This window comes from Antechinus flavipes, chromosome 2 (assembly GCF_016432865.1).
Source record: "Antechinus flavipes isolate AdamAnt ecotype Samford, QLD, Australia chromosome 2, AdamAnt_v2, whole genome shotgun sequence".
Taxonomy (NCBI): Eukaryota; Metazoa; Chordata; class Mammalia; order Dasyuromorphia; family Dasyuridae; genus Antechinus; species Antechinus flavipes.
In genome coordinates this window covers 575,788,632-575,812,178 of record NC_067399.1, presented here as the reverse complement: position 1 = coordinate 575,812,178, position 23,547 = coordinate 575,788,632, and the positions used below count along the sequence as shown (strand labels likewise).

At 35.9% G+C, this 23,547-nt stretch overlaps 2 protein-coding genes across 4 annotated transcripts in view; one reads left to right on the top strand and one right to left on the bottom strand.

Annotated features, from left to right (window-relative positions):
• The window catches only part of SAXO2 (stabilizer of axonemal microtubules 2), a 93,523-nt gene that overhangs the window by 23,323 nt on the left and 46,653 nt on the right, over positions 1-23,547 (bottom strand). The window contains exon 1 of one of the 3 annotated variants that reach the window (XM_051981173.1): positions 9,571-9,744. The exons of the other annotated variants lie outside the window; for them this stretch is intronic. Coding sequence (XP_051837133.1) covers positions 9,571-9,608 — 38 coding nt within the window. The 5' untranslated portion in view covers positions 9,609-9,744. Of the gene's footprint in view, positions 1-9,570; positions 9,745-23,547 lie in introns of those variants that run through there. 3 annotated transcript variants of the gene reach the window in all.
• EFL1 (elongation factor like GTPase 1) overlaps positions 9,841-23,547 on the top strand; it is a 208,710-nt gene continuing 195,003 nt past the window's right edge. Inside the window, exons 1-4 of the mRNA XM_051981171.1 lie at positions 9,841-9,945; positions 16,220-16,324; positions 17,640-17,707; positions 19,930-20,014. Coding sequence (XP_051837131.1) covers positions 16,234-16,324; positions 17,640-17,707; positions 19,930-20,014 — 244 coding nt within the window. The 5' untranslated portion in view covers positions 9,841-9,945; positions 16,220-16,233. The remainder of the gene's footprint in view (positions 9,946-16,219; positions 16,325-17,639; positions 17,708-19,929; positions 20,015-23,547) is intronic.

The window sequence follows — 23,547 nt, the reverse complement described above, 5'->3', positions numbered from 1 at the left end:
AAATGAAGCAACTAAATGAGAGATTATAATGACATCAATCCAATCTCATTTGTCTAAATCAACTATACATTCAATTCCTTCCATATCTTCAGAAAACTTTCTAGTTGCAACCATTAAGCTATATGGTAATTGAAAATGCAAGGACTATTATTTAAATGTATTCTGCATATTTTATTTAAATTTTCTCTAAATCCAAGTTTTCATGTTAATTTTCTTATTTTTAATTACTCTTATAAAACTAGTTTTGATAATGAGAATATATATGTTCTATGTTACTGAGTAACTGCTTCCGGCCAAAAAAAAAAAAAAAATTAAAAAAAAATTGAACAAACTCCAAAATACCAAAACTCCCAAACCCAGACTTGGAGTATTCTTATATTTGGTATAAAAAAAATCAAGTTTTTTTCTTATTTAAATTGACTATAGTTATTCTGTCATCTTCAAATTTGATAAGTATAATATTCATGCCTTTAAGTCTTTATTAATAGGAGGCAAGCTAGATTTCAGTTATTACCATAATCATTAAACTAACTAAACAGAGACATTATACAACATCTAGATATATATAGTAATCATGTAACCAGATTTATTTAAATCAGTTATAGTAAAACTGAAGGGCCTGCTCTGAAAAAAATAAAACAAAAACAAAACAGCCCTCATGTTCAAGTGACCCACTTCTGCATCTGCTGTGATCTTGGCAAGCAATAGAAAGCAGGCCAGAAAGCCCTATGAATCATAATTCTTAGACTTTCTGTAAAACAATAACTGGATTGTAGGTACTATGAATGATAGTTCAATTCTTCTATGCTATCCAAGAAACAAACCTATTACTGGAGAAACTAAAACTTGTCAATCTTGACATTCTTGCTATAAAGTGAAAAACAGAAAGTGAAAGAATTTCTGGGAAACAGAAATTAAGGGAATGCACCCAGAACTGGTTTCAGTTTCTGCTCAAAGACAATAACAAGTATGTTGGGATACTTGGTTATCTTATGTTTCAGGATTTAAGATGAACATTTGGGAAAAAAGGCTATCTACTTTTGCAGAGAATAGAGAAAATCATCCATTAAGAATTGAATAAAAAAAATCCTTAGATTAAAATTAGCTTATAATTTTAATTTATTCATTTCAACATAAAAAAGGTGGGTGTAGACAAAGTACTGAAAAATATATTTGAAGACATGACTTAGGAGCAAGAAATGAAATATGAGAAAGACTTGTCATCTATATAGAAGCCTTGTACCTTATTATAAATATTCAAGAAGAAAGGAGAAACATGCTGGACAGTGAACCAAAATTTTTGAATTAGAAGGAACATGAAACCGCCTTAAGAGATATGGAGCTGTCTAGTCCATCCTGTATCAATCAGAACAAGTTAAACTGAGACAGCTCTTCAAATACCTGAAGATGGTTGTTATATTCTCACCATACCATCTCCCACCCCTCCTACCCCTAAAAGTCTTCTATTCTGCAGGCTAACCATCATTCAAACAATTTTAGATATGGCATGACTATGAATACCTTCACAATTCTGATTGTACTCTTTTTAATATTTTGAAGCGAATCGATATCCTTAAAAATTGATGCCAGAATTAAATGTCTGACCAAAGCAGAAAATGGGATTATTGCCATCTTAGTCATGAACATATATACATGTAAATACACCTACATACATATCAGTAGAAAGTAAGGAAAACACTTGTGGATGGTGAGGATAAAAAGTAATCTAAAATGAAAAATATATGGTAAATAATTCACAGGAGAGAATCTACTTGTAAACAACTAAGATTTAATTGTCCTATTTAAAACTAAAACATCATGACATTTTATATGATCGTTGATAATAAATGAGTTTTTCATTTTCATTTGGCAGTCATTTTGCTCCTTACAAAGGGAAAAGAACATGGGGAGGAATTTTGATATTTTTCACAATGGGCTGGAAGCAAAAAGTCACAGGCCAAGTCTAGAATGAAAATGTGATATAATAATGATGGAGGACTTTAATTATCTGTAGATATGTAGACATGTAGAACCATACTTTTTAAACCATAATTAAAATAGTTAATAAGGTCTTGATTTGCTTTAATGATAATTTCTTTATCCTTAGAAAGATAGAAGCAACAAGGGAAAATTTCTATCCTATACCTGATTCTTAACAGCAAATAGAAACTTGCATGGAAACATTGGAGGAAAGTGGCCTTAGAATTTGTGATAAGAGGCAAGAAGATGTCTATAAGCTGAAACATATCCTTTATTTTGGGAGAGCATGTTCAGTTTATTGAGAAAAAAGTCAGACTGAATGGCTGGACTCAAAACAATCACTATAGATCCATCCAGCCATTCTGGAGAACAATTTAAACTATGTTCAAAGGGCTATAAAACTGTGCATATCCTTTGATCTAGCAATACTAGTACTAAATCTATCTCCTAAAGATATAAAACAGGATGAGGGAAGGATATATTTGTACAAAAATATTTATAGAAGCTCTTTTTGTGGATGCAAAGAATTGGACACTGAAGGGACATCAATTCAAGAATGGCTAAACAAGCTGTGGTATATAATTGTGATGAAATATTATTGTACTATAAAGAATGACAAACAGGAAAAACCTGGAAAGACTTATATAAACTGATAACTAGGAGAATGTTGTACATAGTAACAGCAATATTGTATGATGAACTGTGAACGACTTAGCTATTTGAGCAATACGGTGATCCAAGAAAATCCCAAAGGAACAATGATGAAGCATGTTACCTGCCTATTTTTCACTTTCATTCTTTTTAAGTCTTCTTATATATAATGATTAATATAAAAATATTAAGTTATTGTACATGTATAAACTATATCTGATTGCTTGCCATCTTAGAAAGGAAGGCTAGAAGGAGGGATAGAATTTGGATCTCAAAACTTAAAAAAAATCAAATGTTTAAAAAAATTGTTTTAACATATAATTGGGGAAAAATAAAATATATTAAAAAACAAACAAAAATAATTACTATGGGATGATTGAAAGAATGAAAGTCATGGGACTTTAATTTCATCTCAGTTCTACTACTTATAATTACTATTTGACGAATCTGGGTAAATCCCTTAAACTCTCTAGCCCTCAAGTTTTCTTATATGTAAAATGAGAAATTTGGATTAGATGATTTGTCTGGTACATTTTAGCTAGTGATCTATGATTCTATATTAATAACTTTACAGGATTCAGTAGATTGCTTTAGGGACCTGGGATATTTAATATTTTTATCAGGAGCTTAGATAAAGATGACATTTATAACATGTAAAGATGACATAAAGCTTGATGGCTAACTCAATACATTGCATCTAAAAAAATCTTGGAAGTCTAGAACATAGGGCTAAATTGATGTGAAATTTAATAGAACTGAATTACACACTTAAGTTAAAATTTTTAATTTCACACATACAAAATGAGGAAGATATGATAGACAGCAGATTGTCTACCAAAGTGAGCCTTCAATTGGGGAATACTTGAATATAACATATATATATATTATAATGACATAAATAACAATAAATATTAAGAATACTTTTTACCAAATGATAAATGAATTAAGCACCTACTTTATACCAGAGACTGTGGTAGGCTGGGAATAAAATTAACAAAATCCTTCCTTTCAAGGGGCAATCCTTCTACTAAAACCATATATACATAGATGCATACATACACAGATTATTTACACATACACACACACACACACACACACATATGTGGGAGGACATTAGTAGGAGGATTGGGAAAGTTCTTAGGAAGGAGGCAAAAGTTGAGTTAAGTTTTGAAGGAAGCTAGGGCTTCTGAGAGGCAAAAGTGAGAAGTATTCCAGTCTATGGTTCAACTAACTTGGCTTCCTTGCTATTGCTCACATGTACATTGTTATCTTCTCTATCTTTGAGCAAGCTGTCCCCTACACATGAAGTAGTGGATAGGGTTGGCCTATGGACTTGGAGTAGGTGAGAAACAATGATGTAGGCTTTCTTCTTATTTAAAAGATGAGGAAACTAAGGAACAAAAATTTTAAGCACTTGCGCAGTACAGCTAATGGCAGAACCAGTACTAGAATCCTATAGTTCTTTGTATAGTCTGCCTGACTTTGTCACGTCACAGTAACCTTTTAATTTCCACTCTACAGCTTTTCATTTCACCCTGAAATCCATCCATCACTGCAACCCCCTCCTCTGATCAGTGAGTTCCTTCTGCAATTGTCATTTCAGAAATTTCATTTTTCAGAAAGTATTTAAATCACTAATTATGTTCCCTCTGCTTCTCTCCTTTGTACTTTCCCACTGTCTTCTCCCTCTCTCCCATCCCCAAGAATCTAATTCTAGTCCCCCCCCCCCCCACTCTCGCATGTTCAATGATCTTCAAATTCCCAATTCCTGGGGAGAATCTAAGAATATCAGAGTTGGAAGGGACCCCAAGCCCATCTGGTCCAACCCATTATCAACCAAAAAAGTCATCACAATACACTCAACAAATAGTCATCTGACCTTCTGAGGAGTATCCTATCACCTTCTAAAATGATATATGTCATTTTGGACAGCTCTTTTGTCATGAAGCCTAATTCTGCTTCTTTGTTAATTCTACTCATTGCTCTTAGTTGAACCTGCTGAGGCCAGAAAATACATCTAATTCTTCCACATCACAGTCCCTTCACATACTTAAAGATAATTATGTCCTGGAAAGATCACTGATTCAATAGCCAAAGGCCTCGGATTTAAAACCTGTTTCTTGACTCCACCACCCATACAACATTGGATAGGTTTCCCTGAACCTGTTTCCACATGGGCAAAATGGAGGACTGGCATATATGACCTCTTGGATCCCTTGCAGCTCCACAAATGTGACTTTATAGCTGTCCTAAGCCTTTTCTCCTCTAAGACAAAAATCTCTCATACCTTTAAAAGATATTCATATAACATGAACTTAATGCCTTTAGCCATTTTAATTATCTTCCTCTAGTTGCTCTCCATTTAAAAAATGGTTTTCAAGAAACAATGCTCAGAACTGCACACACACAGACGTGTGAGCGCATGTGTGCACATGATGCTTTTGAGCATAACGGTACAGTGGGATTGGCTACAGTCTTTGATTCTGTGTTATTTGAATCATTTTAAACTATTCCAAAATTGCATTAGCTTTTTGGGTTGCTGTATCATTTACTAAAAAAACCCAAAACACTCATTACATACATACTATGTATCAGGCACTGTGCCAGGGTCTAAGAACACAAACAAAATAGAACCTGTTCTCAAGGAGCTTACATTTTAATGAGGGGAAACAACATATAAACACATTAGCAAATATAATCTAAGGGAAAAGGACAGATTCAATATTAAGGCAATTTGTAAACAACAGAATTCATGGGTTTTGGAGGGCACAATAATGTGAAGCAATATATCTGGAACAGCTTTTCTGAAGGTAAAGCTAAAATTTTATATTATTTCAGCTCAATTTTTTTGCTTGGCAATATCTTTTTGGGTACTGACTTTGTTATTCAAATCTCTTTGCTATCTTTCAAAGCTTTATTTACTCTATTTGAGGATTGCCATCTATGCCTTGATCCATTTCATTGATTAAAGTGTTACATTACAGGACCCAACTACTATAGATCTCTGGGACACTGTACTTAAAAAGTTTTGTATTTCATACATGTTAACCACCAACTATTAATGATTACTTGTTGAGTTGACATAATAGTACTATTATATTCCATCTTTTCCACAAAAACAGTAAGAACTATTCTGTTAAAGGCTTTCTTAAAACTTGTGTAAATTGTATTTATACTATTTCTTGTATTCTACTAGTTGAGAAACCATGTTGGAAAAGGAAATACTAGTTTGGCATTATTTATTCTTCCTGAAGCTGTGGTTATTATCCTCTAGTTCATTAAATCTCTCTCCAATAAATAAGTTTTAGAAGGTTACCAAGTTTATTGAACTATGATTTGTATGGTCTTTCCTTTTTTGAAAAAAAGGCGACTTGCCCTTCTCTAGTCCTACAGTTAGCTCTGCTGTTCTCCAGTTATATCTATCAATTCTTCCAAAACCTAAGAATGTAGCTCCTCTGTTGAAGAGAGCTGCTTCTATCATAATGAACTCACAGAAACATTCTACTCTCAATTACTTGCTCCTGAATCATGTTTCTAGTCAACATTGGATATGGGAAGGTGACTGATGCAGAATCTGGCAGTGGGAAAAGGTGAACCTTAGGCTCTTAGGGATGACACTGAAAGGAACAGAGACAGTGGGCTACTGCAGAGTTATGAAAAAGTGCAGGGATAGCAGCACTCTGGGAAGTCATAGTTTCCTGCCAGCTAGTTAAGGCTTTGAAAAGTAGTTCCTCCTATAGGGCCTATAATCTTTAATTTCAACAATGAACAATGACTTTAATGAATTGTAATCAATCGAACTGAGAGTTCTTCATTTTTTGTCTCCCTCCCCCCCAATCTTAATATTCACTTAGTAATTAGCTCATTGCTGCTTTACATTTGTCTTATGGGAACTTTAAATAGACTTACAACAACATTTGGGCATAGATGAATCTATGAATTCCAATTATTTTCATTGGGTCAATTTAAATGAAACTTTGTAGCCCTTTTGCAAAATTTTGCATTTTGGGATCACCTCTAAATATTTAACATTTCAAGGAACCATACTTTCATCAGTGTGACATTTCCCTTCACCCACACAGAAAATAATCCCATTTCATTCAGTAGATGGTCTTCACAAATTTTATGGCTCCCCCCCAAAAAAATAATCCTGATGGCTGGCCTTTGGGTAATGAGGCTCTGAAAACTCAGATATGCTGGTCCTCAGAACAAGTCAGTCTTCTCCTGCACCCAGAGAGTACAATGAGATCTGCTTATATCTTATGTTCTTCAGGCATAGTCTGTGACAATACCAGGTCACCTCTATACCATCATGAGATAGTCCAGAAAACTTTAGTAGAAGTGTTTCAGAATACTTATATCTGAGCTTTTATAGCTTTTAATTGCTCTTTTGTGATGGTTTGTGCTTCATAATGAGCACAGACTAGGATTTTAATTGAGGATAGATAAGAAGAGCATATTGAGTCAGAGAAGAGGCCAGTTGAATTGGCCAGTAATAATACACATTATCAATTGCTTCCTATAATTGGATGTGGTTAGTAAAACATATACTTACCAATGCCTGAGCTAAAAAATTGAATTCTATTATTGTAAGCATTTAACCAGTGACAAAAGGTTGTTTAAAAATTCACAAATATCCTTATGCATTATTTTATTCTTTGTAATATTAACTGAGGGAATGAATCTTGTCCCATTTGTGTTGTACATGATCCCATATTTTAATGCTTACAGATGGAAACACATAAAATTATAAAGAATGTTAAAGGAAGATAGACAAATACATACAAAAAAGGTGAGAAAAAGTTGAGAATTTATTGCATTTTTTTTTGAAAAATGAAATACAACAACAATTTCCCAGAAAATGCTCGATAACCTTGACTGGAATAACCTATATAATCTTTGGTCCATTGTTATATTTAACTTTTTGATGAGAAACAAGTTTGTGAAAAACCATTTTCCCATAAAATTCAACTGTATTGCATTTGGAGGTAGTCATGACTTAGGAGTAGAAACAATAAATTAAATGGTCCATTTATAATATTGTTTATTTAGCATATGCTGATTAAAACCTTAGGTAAATAGTGGGGAGAAAGCAACTAGGTGACTGTTTATTTGACATAGGAAGTTGTTAGGTGGAGCCTTGGGTATTTCCTTAAACTGGGAAGAAATTTTCATTTTCAAGTTTATTGAAAAGATGATTCCAACAAGAAAAAAATATATACAGCTCAACCTTCATATTTGAGTGTTTAAAAAAATACCCTTCATATTTGAACTAAGACGAGAAAAGTACCTTTCCTAATCTCTCTGATATAGTTGGGCTACAGTATACAAAGTTTTCAAGAAATTCAAGAAGCAGAAAAAAACAAGAAAAATCAAATTTGAACAGAATTCTGGGAGAAGTTGATATAAATTTGGCAATTTGGGGAAAAAAAATCTAAGGTCACAAACCCTGGGCTTTAATGGAACAAACAGTAAAGCTTGAAGATATAGGATACTCAGGCACAGAGCCTGGATCCATGGAACTAATGACTAAATATATTAAATTGGGAAAGTCCCTCAGGAAATATAATTCAACAAACAGTTTTTATGTAAAAATGAAATAGTTCTAGTCCTCAAAAAGCTTACATTTTACAAGAAGGGAGAAAAAAGAGAGGTGTCTGGAAGAAGAGAATTGAAAGGTGTAGGGGCTCAAGAAAGTGGAAGGGGTCCTGAAAGTTGAGGGAAATGGGAACAGGGACAGGTCCCTTGAAGATGGGGGAGAGGAGTTGTTGGATGTCTAGGACAGGAGAACAACAGGGTGTGATGGCTCCGGAAGGCAGAGCTTTAAAACAAGAAGCTCAAGTCTGGAGCATTGGCTCCCAGGCCACTGTGACAAGAGGAAAGAGAAATGAGTTTTGGGAACTTTAGAATTGAAGAGTATGGGGTTTGGAAATAAGGTGCCTAGGAAGGGGAGTCTGGATCCCTGGTACAGGTGCTCCGAAGGGAAGGGAGGTTGGGGAAGGGGAGCTGAAGCTTGTGAAAATGGGAAAGGAGTCAGCCTGTCTGCAACAGAAGGACAAAAGGGGGTTCCGTCCCCATAATATGGGGAGTTATGGGTGTGGCTGCTCAGAAGGGGAATTGGAATAAGTTAAGAGTGGAACCGGCTGCCCTGAGCCTCTCTGAAGGAGGTGATTCGAAAAGAGGGCTAAGTTCCGAAATGGTGAGGACGGGTGGGGCTCAGAAAGGAGGCTACAGGGCATGGGAAGGGGGCTGGCTCATTGAAACAGTGGGGGACAGTCAGGAAAGGGGGACTGGTCCTTGGAATAGGAGAAGCTCAAGCTCACTGGGTAGCCTGGATCCCTGAAGGATGTGAGACTTGGAAAAGGGGCTGGCTGGCTGGCTCCCACAACGGGAAGAAGGCTCTAGAGTTAATTAAGGACGACGACTTGGCTCTCTCGAGAGGGAGAGGGCAGATTTAACGAGTGTGGGGCTTAATGAAATCTATGAAGCTGAGAGTCTCTGATAGAGGAAAACCAGAGGAATCGGGAAAGGGGGATAGGTCTATGGAATGATGGGACCTGAAGAGTACGGGGTCAGGAAACGGTCTAATTCACTGGAGTAGGACAGCTGAGTGCGGTAGGGTCAGGAAGGAGGGGTGGGGGGACGAGAGGGGTTGAGACACTGGAATAGGACGGCTGAAAACTGCAGAATCAGGAAGGAGAGTTGAGACCCTGGAATGGGGGGCGGAGGAGAAAGGGATGAAGACAGTGTGGTCAGGGAGGGGAGAGTGCCCCACGCCCCACGCCCAGATCACGCGTGGGGCGGCGTGCCGGCAGCTCGGAAGCGCACAGAGGAGCCGAAGGGAAGCCGATTCCAGAGGGATGGAGAGAGCTCCGTCGGACGATCCTGGGTGGCGGGAGAGAGGGCCCCGCACTCACCGCAGTTCCAAACGTCCCTTACCCGCAAGTGCAAATCTGGCACAAACAGAGGAGCGTCATCTTCCCCGCTGAAGCCTTCTTCTGGGCTGTTTCTAACACTCTAGAACCGCGGCCGTAACCACAGCAACCTCGAGGCTGCCTAGTGACGGCCGCAGCGTCCTATGAACGGGGCGGGCTTCCGGCGTCGTCAGAGGGGGCGGGCGAGTCGAAGGTCGCGGTCCTCACCACGCCCCCTATCCCCGCCTTCCCCTGCCCCAGCTCCCCCATCCTTGAGTTCCGCCTTTGGAACAGCCTCCTCCTCCTCCGCGTTTCCTCCGGCACGCGTGGTGGTGCCTAAGCTACTGAGCCTGACATCGGCTCCTTGGCTTTTTTTTGTCATTTGTAACCGAGTGAATAGGTGAGTTGGGGGATTCACGGGAGACAGGTGGGCCGAAAGCCAGACAGACTCTAGGTGACTGCCTCCAGCGTCTTCCTGGAGCGCTAGGAGATCAGCTTCCCTGTCCGGCGTCACTCTCTGGGGTCAGAGGTCGCGCACGCCCAGGCTGTCAAAGCTGGAAGGCGACGGGGAACCCTGGGAAATTGTGAGACGCCGGCACCCGCGTGCCGCTCGGGACACCTTTACGCCCCGTACCCCCCTACTCCCTCTTTCCCCTTTTCTCCCTGGCTTCCTCTCTCCCATGTCCCCGCTCACTCTCCTTTACTTATTCTCCCGTCCACCCCCACCCCACCCCCCGACCTAAAGGGGCCGGACCTGCAGCCTAGGCTCCTGCGGTCCCAGCTCCGGGGAAGGCCGGGCGGGAAACTTCGGCGAGGCGCGGGCGTACGTTAGCGCTCCTTCGGAACCGAGCGCTCTACGGGAGAGGGAGCAGTGTTGGGGTCCCGGGGCCTAGCCCTGCTTGGACAGACCATTTTCCTCTCGCCGAGTCCCAGGGTTCCCTTGTAAGATGAAATAGATTAGGAGTGGTTAAACTTTAGGGGAGTAGAGGAGGACGTGGGGGGGATTCATGGACCCCTTTTAGCGATCTGGCGAAATCCACGAGCTCTCTCAAAATAATGTTATTAAATGCAGAAAATAAAATACATAGGATTACAAAGCAAAAAAAAAATTGAAAAATAGCTATGGAGCTTTATATGAAATTAATTTATATACACATAGGCTTATATATGTTTATAAATATACATACACTACATCGAAGGATGTGCATACGCATGGATATGTGTATTGGAGGGGATTATTGATATATAAGTTTGGAAATATAAACTAGTGTGGAAGGCTTTGAATGTTTAAACTTTAGTACTTAGGCAGTGGTGAGTCGTTGAAACTCATTTTGTACAAAGGAATGTGATACAGCCATTACTCGTTTATATAGTGTTTTTAGTGTTTTATTATGTGCCATACATTAAGTACTGGGGATGCAGAAAAAGTTACACACACACACACACATACACACATATACATGCATATGTATGTGTGTATGTGTGTGTGTGTGTGTGTATTTGTATTGTAAGGAGTTCACCAGAACTTTGATTAACTCATCCTGGAAGATCCCTAATGTCAACCAGCAATCATTGTTATTAATAGCTTGCTATATATGGTGGGACACTATACTAAACCCTGGAGATAGCAAGAGAGGATCCTGATTTTTGCCTCTGAATCTATCATACAATGATTTAGGTTCTGAGGATCCAGAGGCAAAAAAAAAAAAAAAAAAAAAAAAAAAAAAAAAAAAAAACCTTGAACTTCTTTATATTCAACTTTGTCACTTTGCCCTAACTCCTCTCCCTAGATTACAATCCACGATTCACCAGGATTCTTCTTTTTTTTGGTAATAAGGATTTAGAAGGCCCACAGTAGTCAGACATAGTATCAGGAAGTTGACTTTAGGCATCAACAGTATAGACCATAAATTTATACTTGACTTTTCAGAATTTGTTGAAGTCACATAGCTTGTTTCAAAAGTCTTAGTATACTTAGAAGCATAGATGTACTTAGAAGCATAGTTAGTAATGCAGTTTTAAGCTTCTAATATTCCTTCCCTTTTGGTAGTTAGGGCTTAAATTGAGAATTGTTAAGAGGCTTTCTCTGGTTCTTTGAGTCCAACTCTTTTTACTAAATAAACAAACTGAATCCTAGAGAAGTTAAGTGACTTCAGAGATGGACCACATTAATTGTAAAAAAATTTTAAAGCTTCAATTGTGTAAATAAAATTTCCAAATTACTGAAAATGCTTGAAGTCATTTTGGTTTTACTTGTATGTGCATTTTAAAAACTTGTTTCTTTTAGTTTTTAATGACTCATGTTAAAGATTTGTGTAAATGTCTCTAGGTCATGATGAATCAATTTCTAAATTTATTGCTCTGTACATTTAAAAGGAGGCAAGCTGGGCATCATAGTAGTTAGTCATGTACCTAGAGTTGAGAAGACTTGAGTCTAATTCTCAGGTAGCAGGTTTGTGACAGGTCAAGTTATATAACCTCTTTTGGCCTCAATTAAATATTGTAAAATGGAACTCAACTATAAAATGGAAGTAGCACCTGCCTCTCACTGTGGTTATGAAAATAAAATCATGTTTGTAAAGTTTTTGCAAACATTAAAGTGCTATGTTAATAGTGTTCAGTTGTGTCTAACTCTTAAATACCCATATGGAGTTTTCTTGGCAAAGATATCAGAGTAATTTGGCATTTTGTACAGTTAAGGAAATGGAGCAGATGGGGTTAAGTGACTTGCCCAGAATCACTTAACTATTAAATGTTTGAACTGACAAAGATGAGTCTTCCTGCTTCTAGGGCTGGCACTCTCTTCACTATGTCACTTAATTAATTCATGGTAAACATAAATGTTAGCAGTAAAAAACTGAAATTCTACATGGAAATGGCTGTGACTGTACTAAAATTCTTACTACTGTAGTATTTGTAAATAAACAGAGAAAATTAAGAAAAGTTGTTCCATAATTCCTTTGCAAAATATTGAGAGAGAATTGATTGAAATGTCATTCCTAAACTTGGAGTAACCTGTTTGATGATTTGTTCACTTTATGGTAACTTTTTCTTTATTAAAGCTTTTTATTTTTCAAAACATATGTATGGGTAATTCTTCAACATTAACCCTTACAAAACTTTGTGTTCCAATTTCTCCTCTTCCACCCATCCTTCCCCTGGATGGCAAGTAGTCCAATGTATGTTTAAAATGGTAGAAATGTATGTTAAATCCAATATATGCATTTATGCAATTATCTTGCTGCAGAAAAAATCAAAACAGAAAAATGAGAAAGAAAATAAAATGCAAGCAAACATAAAATTAAAATGCTGTGTTGTGACCCATACTCAGTTCTATGGTAACTTTTGAAGAAACTAAGAAATTTTTTTTTGTTCTGCACTGAAAAAAATATATATTGAAAGGTGAATTTTTAAATTAGTATACCCACCATGAAACCAAATCCTGGACACTGTTTTCAAATCCATTAACTAAAGCATTTCTTAAAGAAATTTTAGTAAAATTTTATACAGATTACAGAGAGGAATACTTAAAGAATAATTCTGGTAAATAGTCAGTCTGCTAAAGATTGACTGCATGAAGAAAAAACACTGTTTTTGCCTTGTTTGTACTATTAATTTAAACAAGAAATGGTAAAGACCATTGACACATAACAAAAACAAAGGGCCACAAAATAAAAGTAATAATAAAATATAGCAGTCTGCTTTTCAAATTGAGGATAAAAATTTATTGAAAACAACACAGTTTTTAAAAGTTCCATATTATGCTTAATTTAAGGAAGAGTGGACTTTAAGGAGTTTAAGGGCTGCTTTTTCTTAATAAGTAGAATATAATTAAAATGAGGGATGTATTTTGCTTAGAACCTAGGTTCTTTATTTTAGGGCCTAAAAATATGTTTTACATTTTGTAGATTCTCTAGAATATTCTTTGAGGTGAGAGTCCAGAAGTGGGGAATTGGCTGAACTTTTAGCTATATAGGAGTTGAACTTTTACAAACTGCTCATGTTCAATATTTATTATCTTTGCAGCTTATTGTTTCCCTACTGTCTTGAACCCAGTTTTAAATTCTTCCAGGTCTGCCTATACTATAAGTGAGCTTTTTTGGGATATATTTTATATTAAAGTGTCTAAAGTGAACATTATACATAACAGTTTCCAGATGATTTATATAACCTGGCAATCAAGACTTTCCAACACTGATTCTTCTTATCTCTCGCTACTTCCCAACATGGAAGTCTTTAGTCTCATAGTTCCTTGAGTATAATCTATTTCAGTATGGGTTATCTTCTACATATAGCTTGCTTTGTATGTATTTGTTTACATGATCTCTGCCCCATTAGATTGTAGGCTCTTTGATTGAAAGAATTTTCTTTTGCCTCTTTTTTATATCCCCAGCATTTAACATGGGCCTGAAACATAGTAGACTCTTTATATTCAATATAATCTTGTTTTATGTTATTTTTCTCATCTAAAATATGCTTCTTCAAATTCTCTATAATTACTCCTCTACTATTGAGAGTACAGCAGAAGCTTTACATTTTCCAGGACATGTACCTCTTGCCTCACTATCTATTTCCCCCATTTTTTTTAGAATAATTATTGCTCCTGCCTGTGTCATCTCCAAAGTTGTTCTTTTCCCATATGCTGGACTTTGGCATGACCTCAAGATATGTAACCAAGTGAAGGGTGGGATAGGAAGATTGATTCCCAGTTTTCCCATATATCAGTTTGTTAGGATTATTTACAACACAACCCATCTGCCTTTTATTATTATTCAGAATTCCCCATCTATCCCCAAACTCCATGGATGGTTTCTTGTGGAGCCTCTAGCCTCCCCACATTTTCACTGATATTGTGAGGTACCTTTAGTGAGAATGAAAATGATATAAAGGTCACTGATTGTACTAATACTACATTATTTAACTTGAAAAGGCTAAAAGCCAAGACAAAGTGGAGGGAGATTTAGTGGGCAACTTTTTGTTCTCAGATGATTATGCACTCAGTGCAACCTGTGACACAATAGAATATGGATCTGTTCTCTGTTTCTTGTGCTAATTTTGGCCTGACAATATCAAGAAAAAGATTTTTCACCAGATCACAGCACACCATCTGCACATGGAACCATCACTTACAGCAAATGGAGAAATTTTGAATGCCATGGAGAAGTTTACTTAGTTTGGCAGTATACTTTCTAGGGATGTCCACATAGATGACGGGGCGAACTCATGCATTGCAAGAGCAGTTCAGTATTTGGGAAGCTCCCAAAGAAGGTTTGGGAGAGAAGAGGTATTAGACTGACTATTCAAATGGAAGGTCTGCAGAACCATTGTGCTGCCCTTATGGGTTGTATGCCTGTGAAACCTAGACAATATATCAGTTCCATGACAGGAAACCAAATTGCTTCCATTTGAATTGTCTTAGGAAGATACTAAAGATACCTAAAAAGGTACTGGACATTGAAGTCCTTTTTCTAGCTAAATTGCCAAGCATTCAAATGCTATGCCAGAGAGCAATTCTGATAGACTGGCCACATTGTTTGAATGCCAAATGTATTTGCCTTAAAGGCTATTTTACAGAGAACTCACATGAGGCAAGTGTTCTCTCAGTTTCTCTGAAGAACTTTGGAACTTAATCTTAGACACAGACACTGGCACAAGATGACTCCAGCATGACACACCCACATCAAAGAAGGAGTAGTACTCTATGAGCAAAGCACAATTGCAGTTACTCAAAAGAAATATGAGATGTGTGAGTTTAGAGACATTACCATTCCAAATAGCCATGTGAAGAACTTGTGCCCACCTGTGGTACAGCCTTCTGAGCTCATATGAGTCTGATTTGTCATATTCCACACAGAATGTACCTTGACCCTGACATAGTAATGGCATCCTTTTCAAGCACAACCCAACCAGAAATTCCAGTGGTTCCATTATAACTCTAAGATCAAATATTTCATTTTTGTTTCATCCTTTTTTTAGTTTAATATTTGTGTTTTATACTATATATAAATTATTAGTATATAAATAAGTAAATATGTATATATTGGGAATGCATGCCTAAAATTTTTTTTTACTGAATTTTTTCCCCTTACTGATGGAGTATGTTAGTGATATATTTCACTGTTTAATTTTATATTACCTCGCCTTTGCTACTTAACAGTTGCCTGGAAGCTCCAGGAAAGGAGGGCCTTATTATTTTATAATAGAGTTTTTATATTCCTCAATAGAGAAATCCTTTTTGCATAAATGAATTCAGCCTAAAAACACAGATCCAGCATTGTTCAGAGCTTTGATTGAACTTACAAGTCATTAATGAGCAATCAGTTCAATTTTTAATGGATAAAAATATTTGAGGCAATTTTAAATGTTGATTTTAATGATTGGACACAAATGATCAGATTTATAATCTACCTAGGTGTGTATGTTTTGGTTCTTTATCTGTTACCCAGAAGTTGCCCATCTCAGTGATTCTTTGTTTTTATGTAGCCTTTGGCATTCTGGTACCTGAGCTGTGTTCCTTAAATGACTACAGTGTGCTATCATATTAACTACTAACACTGAGTTTTGATGTTGATTACATGACAATTGACTTGCCAGCTACCAACATTTTAATGTTTTTCTTAACTTTTATCTTTAGCTCTATTTGTAATAGAATACAATTTAATTTTTAACCACAGTGGGAAAAAAGACCATGGTGCTCAACAGTTTGGATAAGATGATTCAACTCCAAAGAAATACCAGTAACATTAGGAACATATGCATACTGGCTCATGTGGACCATGGTAAGCATCATGTTTGAATTGCATTATTCTAAGTAATAAAAATGCGTGAGGTAGGAGTGACTAATGTGTGGGCAATTTATAGGGTCTTAATTTATACTATTAGACTGGGTAATTTTCCTATAGATAAGAGAAATCCAAGGCAATTTCATCAGGTCTGTTATGGTGGTGGTTTAGTGCAAGGGTTTCTTAAACTTTTTCTACTCATGACCCCTTTTTGCCCAAGAAATTATCACACAATACCAGTTATAAAGCATATAAAATTGGTATAGAAATCAAACATTTGTTACTAATAAATATAATTTTATAATCCCCACATTCAGTTTAAGAAGCTTTAGTTTAATTTAGTGTTATCATGAGATCATTGCTTGGAACAGCAAGGTGGATAGTGGATAGAGTGCTGGGCTTGGAGTCAGAAAGATTCAACTTCCTCAGTTCAAATCTGATCTCAGATACTTACTAGCTGTGCAACCTGGATAAGTCACTTAATCCTTTTCACCTCTGTTTCCTCATCTGTAAAATGAGCTAGATAAGGAAGTAGTAAATCACTCCAGTACCTTTGCCAAAGAGACTTCAAATGGCATCAGAAAAGAGTCAAACGTTACTGATATGATTGAACAACAAACAACAACATTGCCTTAGGATTGAAAGAGATCTCTGAAGCCATCTCTAGTGTATGCCTTTAATTTTATACATGAAGAAACAGAGCTTCTGACATCCTAAAGAGAAATGAAGTGATTTCTACAACATCAAAGAGTCAGAGTGAGAGTAGGAATGGGAGGGAATTTTACTGCAGGTCTTTTGACTCCAGAATTGATGTTTTTTCTATTTTACCACTCTTTTTTCTTTATTGGACCGCAGCTTAAGGATTCATGGAAAATCATTGGCACATTTTATATAATTTGCAGTGTTTTGTAACATAGTTGTAGTAGCAGAACTTTAAGATTTGTAAAGAACTTTGCAAATATTGTCTCTGATTCATACAACAACCTTGTGAGGGTAGTACTATTATTGTGCCCACTTTAAAAATAAGGAAAACTTACTAAGATTGAGACAGATTAAGTCCTATATGCCTGGGGATCTCATAGGTAGCAGATTTCTGAGGCAGGATTTTTTTGTATCCAAGACCAACACTCTCTCTACTGTTTTCTAGATTCTTGTTAATTTATTTTAACTGCTAGATTTTGGTCTAATTTCACTTATTAGTAACAACTATGGGATCTTTTTAAAACCATATCTAGTGATGAAGTATAGAGCCCTAAGTAATTTACAGTTTAAAAAAAAAGAATAAATGCCCTTTAATTATTCTTATTTATAGGGAAAACCACACTGGCAGACTGCCTCATATCTAGCAATGGAATCATCTCTAGTCGTCTGGCCGGGAAGGTAAGATACTCTTTTTCATGGATGCATATTCGTTAGGATTCCACAGTTCAGTTCAGCAAGTATTTATTGGGTATTTACCAATAGGCTCAGCACTTTGAATGTATGAAAGATGTCTAAAACATGGTTCTTACCCTAAAGAAGTTATGGTTTACTAGGGAGATATGTCAGTATACTTGGAAAACAATTACATGATCATATGAGGAAGAATTTGATTTAAGTACAAAAATGGATGGTACAGAGATTTGTGGGGATAGTTTAGTAATTAAGAATAGACCTATTGTTGGAACATTGGCAAATAGATTGAGAGGTAATATGAACAAAGGCGCTGAATCTGATGTATTTGGATAATAGTAAGACCAGCTTACTAAGAATGGAGTTTTTGGGGGGAAGTTATTTAGGTTAATATTATGGAGACTATCTTGAAAAGAATCTTGAAAGCTGGTTTGAAAAGTTTCAACTTCATTCTTAGTATAGTGGGAAACAATGAAAAGCTTTTGAACTGGAAATAGCAGAATGAAATGAATGTTTAAGGAAGGTTGGTCTATAGGTTTCTATGGTAGAATACAAATAAAGAGAGGATTTGTTGGAATCTTTAGGAATCAGGGCATGAAATATTGAGGACTATGATGGTTAGGTGACAGTGGTGATGGAAAGGAAGGGATAAATACAGCAATTATTTTTAAAGTATGAATCATTTTGGGTCCTACCTTTAAGGACCTTATGACCTGTCATTCTGGAAACATGATTTAGTAACTGATTGAAAATTGAAGGCCAAAGGAAGAGGGAAGATATAAATAATTCAAAGGTTTGGGACCTGGGAAACTGAAGAGTGGGGTTAGTGAGAGAAATAGAGAGTTTGGCAGGAGTTTGTTTAAGGAATATGTTGAATTAGGTTTTGTAAGAGTAAGTTGTAGTGATATACATGTAAAGTATAAGATCCAATTAAAATTAGGGAAGTTTAGGAAAAGTTCAAGAGAAATACTATATCTGGCTTTACATTTTTAGTGCTACTTGGTATTCATTGATATCTCTTTTGGACTCTTTCTGCTGCTGGAATCAGTGGCAAAGAATAGTGCCTAGTGTTTGAGGTCAGGTGAGAGGTCAGAATTATAGATGCAGAAAATGTTCAGAAAAGTATTCTTTGCTGTACCAGTTCTTCTTTCAGTGACAATTTTACTCATCGCCTCTTGGGCTGCAGGATTATTTGTAAAGAAGTATGAATACTATTTAATTCCACTATTTTCAGAGATATGTAGAATCTATCTTCAGAGAATGATAAGAATCTCCTGTGTAGTTTTGGAAATATTCTGGTTTTTCTTTGTACAGCAAGATAATTATATGTATATGTATGCCTATATTGGATTTACACATATTTTTACCATGTTTAACATATATTGGATTATTGCTGTCTAAGGGGAGGGAGTGGAGGAAAAGAGGGGAAAATTAGAACACAAGATTTTGCAAGGGTCAATGGTGAAAAATTATCCTTGCATATGTTACAGTGTAATAAAATAAATAAATAGCTTCAATAAAAAAAAAAGAAATCATCATTATAAAACTGATAGTTGAAGCCATAAAAATGAGTCAGCTCTCTGAGAAAGAAAATATAAAAAGAGAGAAGGGTAAAGAAACAAGAATTTGGGCTTTAGAAATTGTCTTTATTTAGGATTTGGAGGGGCCAGAAGAAGCAGCTATGAGTATTCTTTTGCTACAGATTCTAGTAGAAACATGAATCACTCCCCAAATAGGTTAATACTAATTATGTGTGAAGCCAGATATAGCATTTTTATAATGAATTCAAACTTTTGCTTTAAAACAGTTACACTAGAACCAATACTAATAATGATATTGAATAATAGAAGAAATTCTTCTGTTCCCAGTTTCTAAATGTTCACATGTATAAAGTTGCTTGCATCAGATAAGGAGTAAAATGGAAGATTAAAATTTTGGGAAAATGTGCCATAAGTACAAATTTTTATTTCAGTAGTAATGGTAAAGATTTGCATACTTCCATTTGTTTTATTTGTTAATTTTATTAATTTTTAAAATTCCTCAATTCAATTTAAATTATATATTTAAAAAAAAGTTTTCTATAAAACTTCACCATTCAGTATATTGCACTTTAAATCAATGACCAATAAAGAAATGAATACGTACATATATACATATATGTATGCATAGTGTATGTTTATATAAACTGTTGGATTTTTTTCATTTTTTAGTTAAGATATATGGATAGCCGAGAAGATGAACAGATTCGGGGAATCACAATGAAATCAAGTGCCATTTCCCTACACTATGAAAAAGGTAAAAAAAAAAAAAAAAAAAAGGTTCTATTAGTGAATACTTTAGTCCTTTGCTCTTTTTTTTGTGGGGGGTTGGTGCTTTTGAATTAATTTGCTTATTATAATAATTCCTTTTTAAAAAATTAAAACACTTTAAATTAATAGTTGCCTTTTGAAGTGATCTACTTCTTAATTCTCAGTGGACTTATGGGGCTATTGTCATTATATGAAATCGGTAAAATAACTGTAGTATTGAAGACATAAAACTAGAATTCTTAGTGGATGAAGATGAATAAAAATGAAGATGTTAAAGCTGTCATCACACAATATGTGTGTGGGGAAGAGTGATAAAGCAGTATCTGGTGATGATTCTTTTGTGCATCAGCACTGTATAATACTTGTCAGTCAGATGCCTACTTCTGCTAAAAGAGTTCTTCCTTTTCTACATAGCTTAAAAAGGCCAAGATCTCCTATTGCATTTAGGGCCATCTCCAGTCATCCCGATCTATATCTGGCCACTGGACTCAAATGGCTCCAGAGGAAAAAGGAAGGCAAGTGACCTTGCCCAGTCTCCCTCACTTAAATCCAACTCATTTGCATGTCATGGCATCTCCTCCTTGATGTCATGGTCCTCCTTAAGAAAGACAGACAACAACATTAACAATGGAGTACTTGTGTGGTCACAGATACAAACTGGCATGTAGATTGGTCATGGAAGGAAGTAAACCTTTTACAATTACACTGTAACAGTAAGAACAGTCGGTAGAGAATGAGATTCATGGCCTACCTATAATACATGCTGGGTCTATGACCTTAGAGAAATCACTTAACCTCTCACAGCTGTCTAAAACTGATAAGTTGCAGAACAGGTGGCAACTTACATTGGCAGAGGGAAATCCTCACTCTGAATTCCCAAATTACAAGCTCCATTAAAAAAAAAAAAAAAAGAAGGCAGAATAACATCATTTGAGGGACAAGGTTTAAATATTCTTTTCCATTTACGGAAGACTTGTAGGAAGGGGAGAGTTGCTGCCAAGAAACTCTTTTCTTTCTTTTTTCTGGGTTCTGTCATTCTGATTCTGTTCTTCAAGGACCATATCAGATCCTACCTTCTGTAGTTCTCCTTTTTTCTCTCTTCCCCACAGTGAGAAGGAATCTCTTTCTCCAAAATCTTGTGGCTATTTGTTGTACTTTTCTCCTGGAAATTATTTAATTCTACCATAGTTAATAGTGTTTTTGTTCTGTTTTCATTTCTGACTGTTTATTCCTTGGGGGTCAGAGCCTTTGTATTTCTCTCATCACTTAGCATAGCACTGGGCATGTTATGTACTCAGTAAATATTTGTTGAGTGAACTAATTTTATAAGATAGAGTTAGAAGAGAAGCATAATGCTAAATATGTAAAAAAAGAAAAAAATACCAAGAAAAACATCAAAAAACCAGAATGGACTAAATTAAACATTTGAATAAGAAAATGAATATGTTTAAAAATTCTTTAAAAACCTTCCAGAAGAAGCAGATTAGCAGAGCAAAGCAGAGATGTTGCTTTTTTTTTTCATATTTTTAAAGCTACCTTTTAAAAGTTAGCATGATGTAGTGTAGGTGTAAGTTTTATATAATTCTCACTACATGCATAACAAAACTAGAGGTGCTCCCTTTGAAAACCAGTGATTTAGATTCTTTAAAATTTTTAATTTTTAATTTGTGAAATAAACATTTTTGTAACACTATAATAAAAAGATGATTGCATATCTGCTATGTAAAATTTACTATTCTTTTCAAATATATAAAGAGGTATTTTGTAACTTCCTTTTTTTTCTTCCCTCTCCCCCAAAATGGTTCACAAATAACTTGGCCATGCTTTTTCCTCAAACTATCACCTGCAGAATTTTATGTTATAAAATATGAAGTAATAATTGCAACAATAATAATTGAATAATTAGATAGCTCTTGAAAGTTTACAGGGTGTTTTCTTCATCATGCTCCTGTAAGGTAGGATGCTAGGTAGGAAATTGAGGCGCAGATGTGGGATGGTGAGAGACTGTAAATGGCTAAGTTGAGACTTGTAGTTAGAACCTTTGTCTCCAGATTCTGAGTGTTCTGTAGGAAGACTTTCCTGCTAATGATAATGAGGTAAATTGAAATTATTTATCAAAAATATTTATTGTGTGTAATAATTTTAGGGGATATGAAAAAGACCTGAAATTTTTGAAAATTCTTTAATTCTGAAAATTCCCCATTTCCCTGTTGGTATTTATGTTCTTGAAATCTTTTAAAGAATATTTAAAGTTTTGTCAGAAGTGTTTGGTAGCCAAACTTAATTTGTAAAACTCTAAGAGAAACGAACATCAGTAACTAACTATGACTTTGAATGAAATAAGCAGTTTTTATCATAGTTTTATCTTTGTCCTTGGATTTGGAGTTTGTGTTTTTAATCCAACAGATGAACAAGATGCATTGTAGACCTTTGAGCTGGGGAGTGACATAATGAAAGGGATGTTTTAGGATGATAAATCTGGAGGTGGTGCCATGCAGTACATGCTGGGGATGGAGCAAAGAAGACAAGATTAAGGCCAGAGGAGGGGGGATGGGAGGCAGTGACAAAGGTGTGATCACATTCTAACCATCTTCATCTTTGCAAGGTGCTATATGAATCCCAGAAAGCTTTATAGCCATTTTCCTCTGACTCCATGGTGATAACGATGTAAAGGATCTGCGATTTCTTCCATGGCCATCTGTCTTCAGTAGAATAGTACATCAATCTTAGCGCCATAAACTCGGAGAGTGCGAGGGATCCTGCTTCCTAAATCATGAGCTCTACAGGAGTAGCTTTTAAACTATGTCTTTTATTATAATTCTCACCACATGCATAATAAAACTAGAGGTGCTCCCTTTGAGAACCAGTAATTTAGACTTTAAAAAATTTAAAAAATTATGTCTTTCTAGCCTAAAGTCTAAAACCCCATCTATTCTACCTTGGTGTCTTTTTATAACCCAAAGAATAGACCTGCTATTATCTGTAGTTTACAAAAGAGGAAACAATCCATTGGTAGGGCTAGAGTGAACTCAGGCCTTGAGATTTTGAATTTAGTGCCTATTTCCACTGCACAATGCCAGTTAGAACCTGCTGCAGTGGTGTGGCTTATGCTGCTTTGTGTCAGGTGTCCAACTTTTTTTTTTTTTTTTTGCTGAGGCAATTGGGGTTAAGTGACTTGTCCAGGGTCACACAGCTAGGAGTGTTACGTGTCTTGAGATCATATTTGAACTCAGGTCCTCTTGACTTTAGGGCTGGTGCTCTATCCACTGTGCCACCTAGCTGCTCCTGTCCAACACTTTTACAGTAAAGGTAAAACATTAGCTTAAAAGAGGCCAATATTTTAAAATGTTTGTTCTTCATATCAGCATCAAAAACAGATGCAGTTTTCCTTTAGTTATGATTACTGCATTCTTAGCCTCCCAAAGTGTGAGCATGATGCACAAATGACTGTTTTCCAAGAAGTTTTCTTTGCACTCTTGTGAGCTTTAGTTTAATGTTTTGTTTGGTTTTTAACTAATT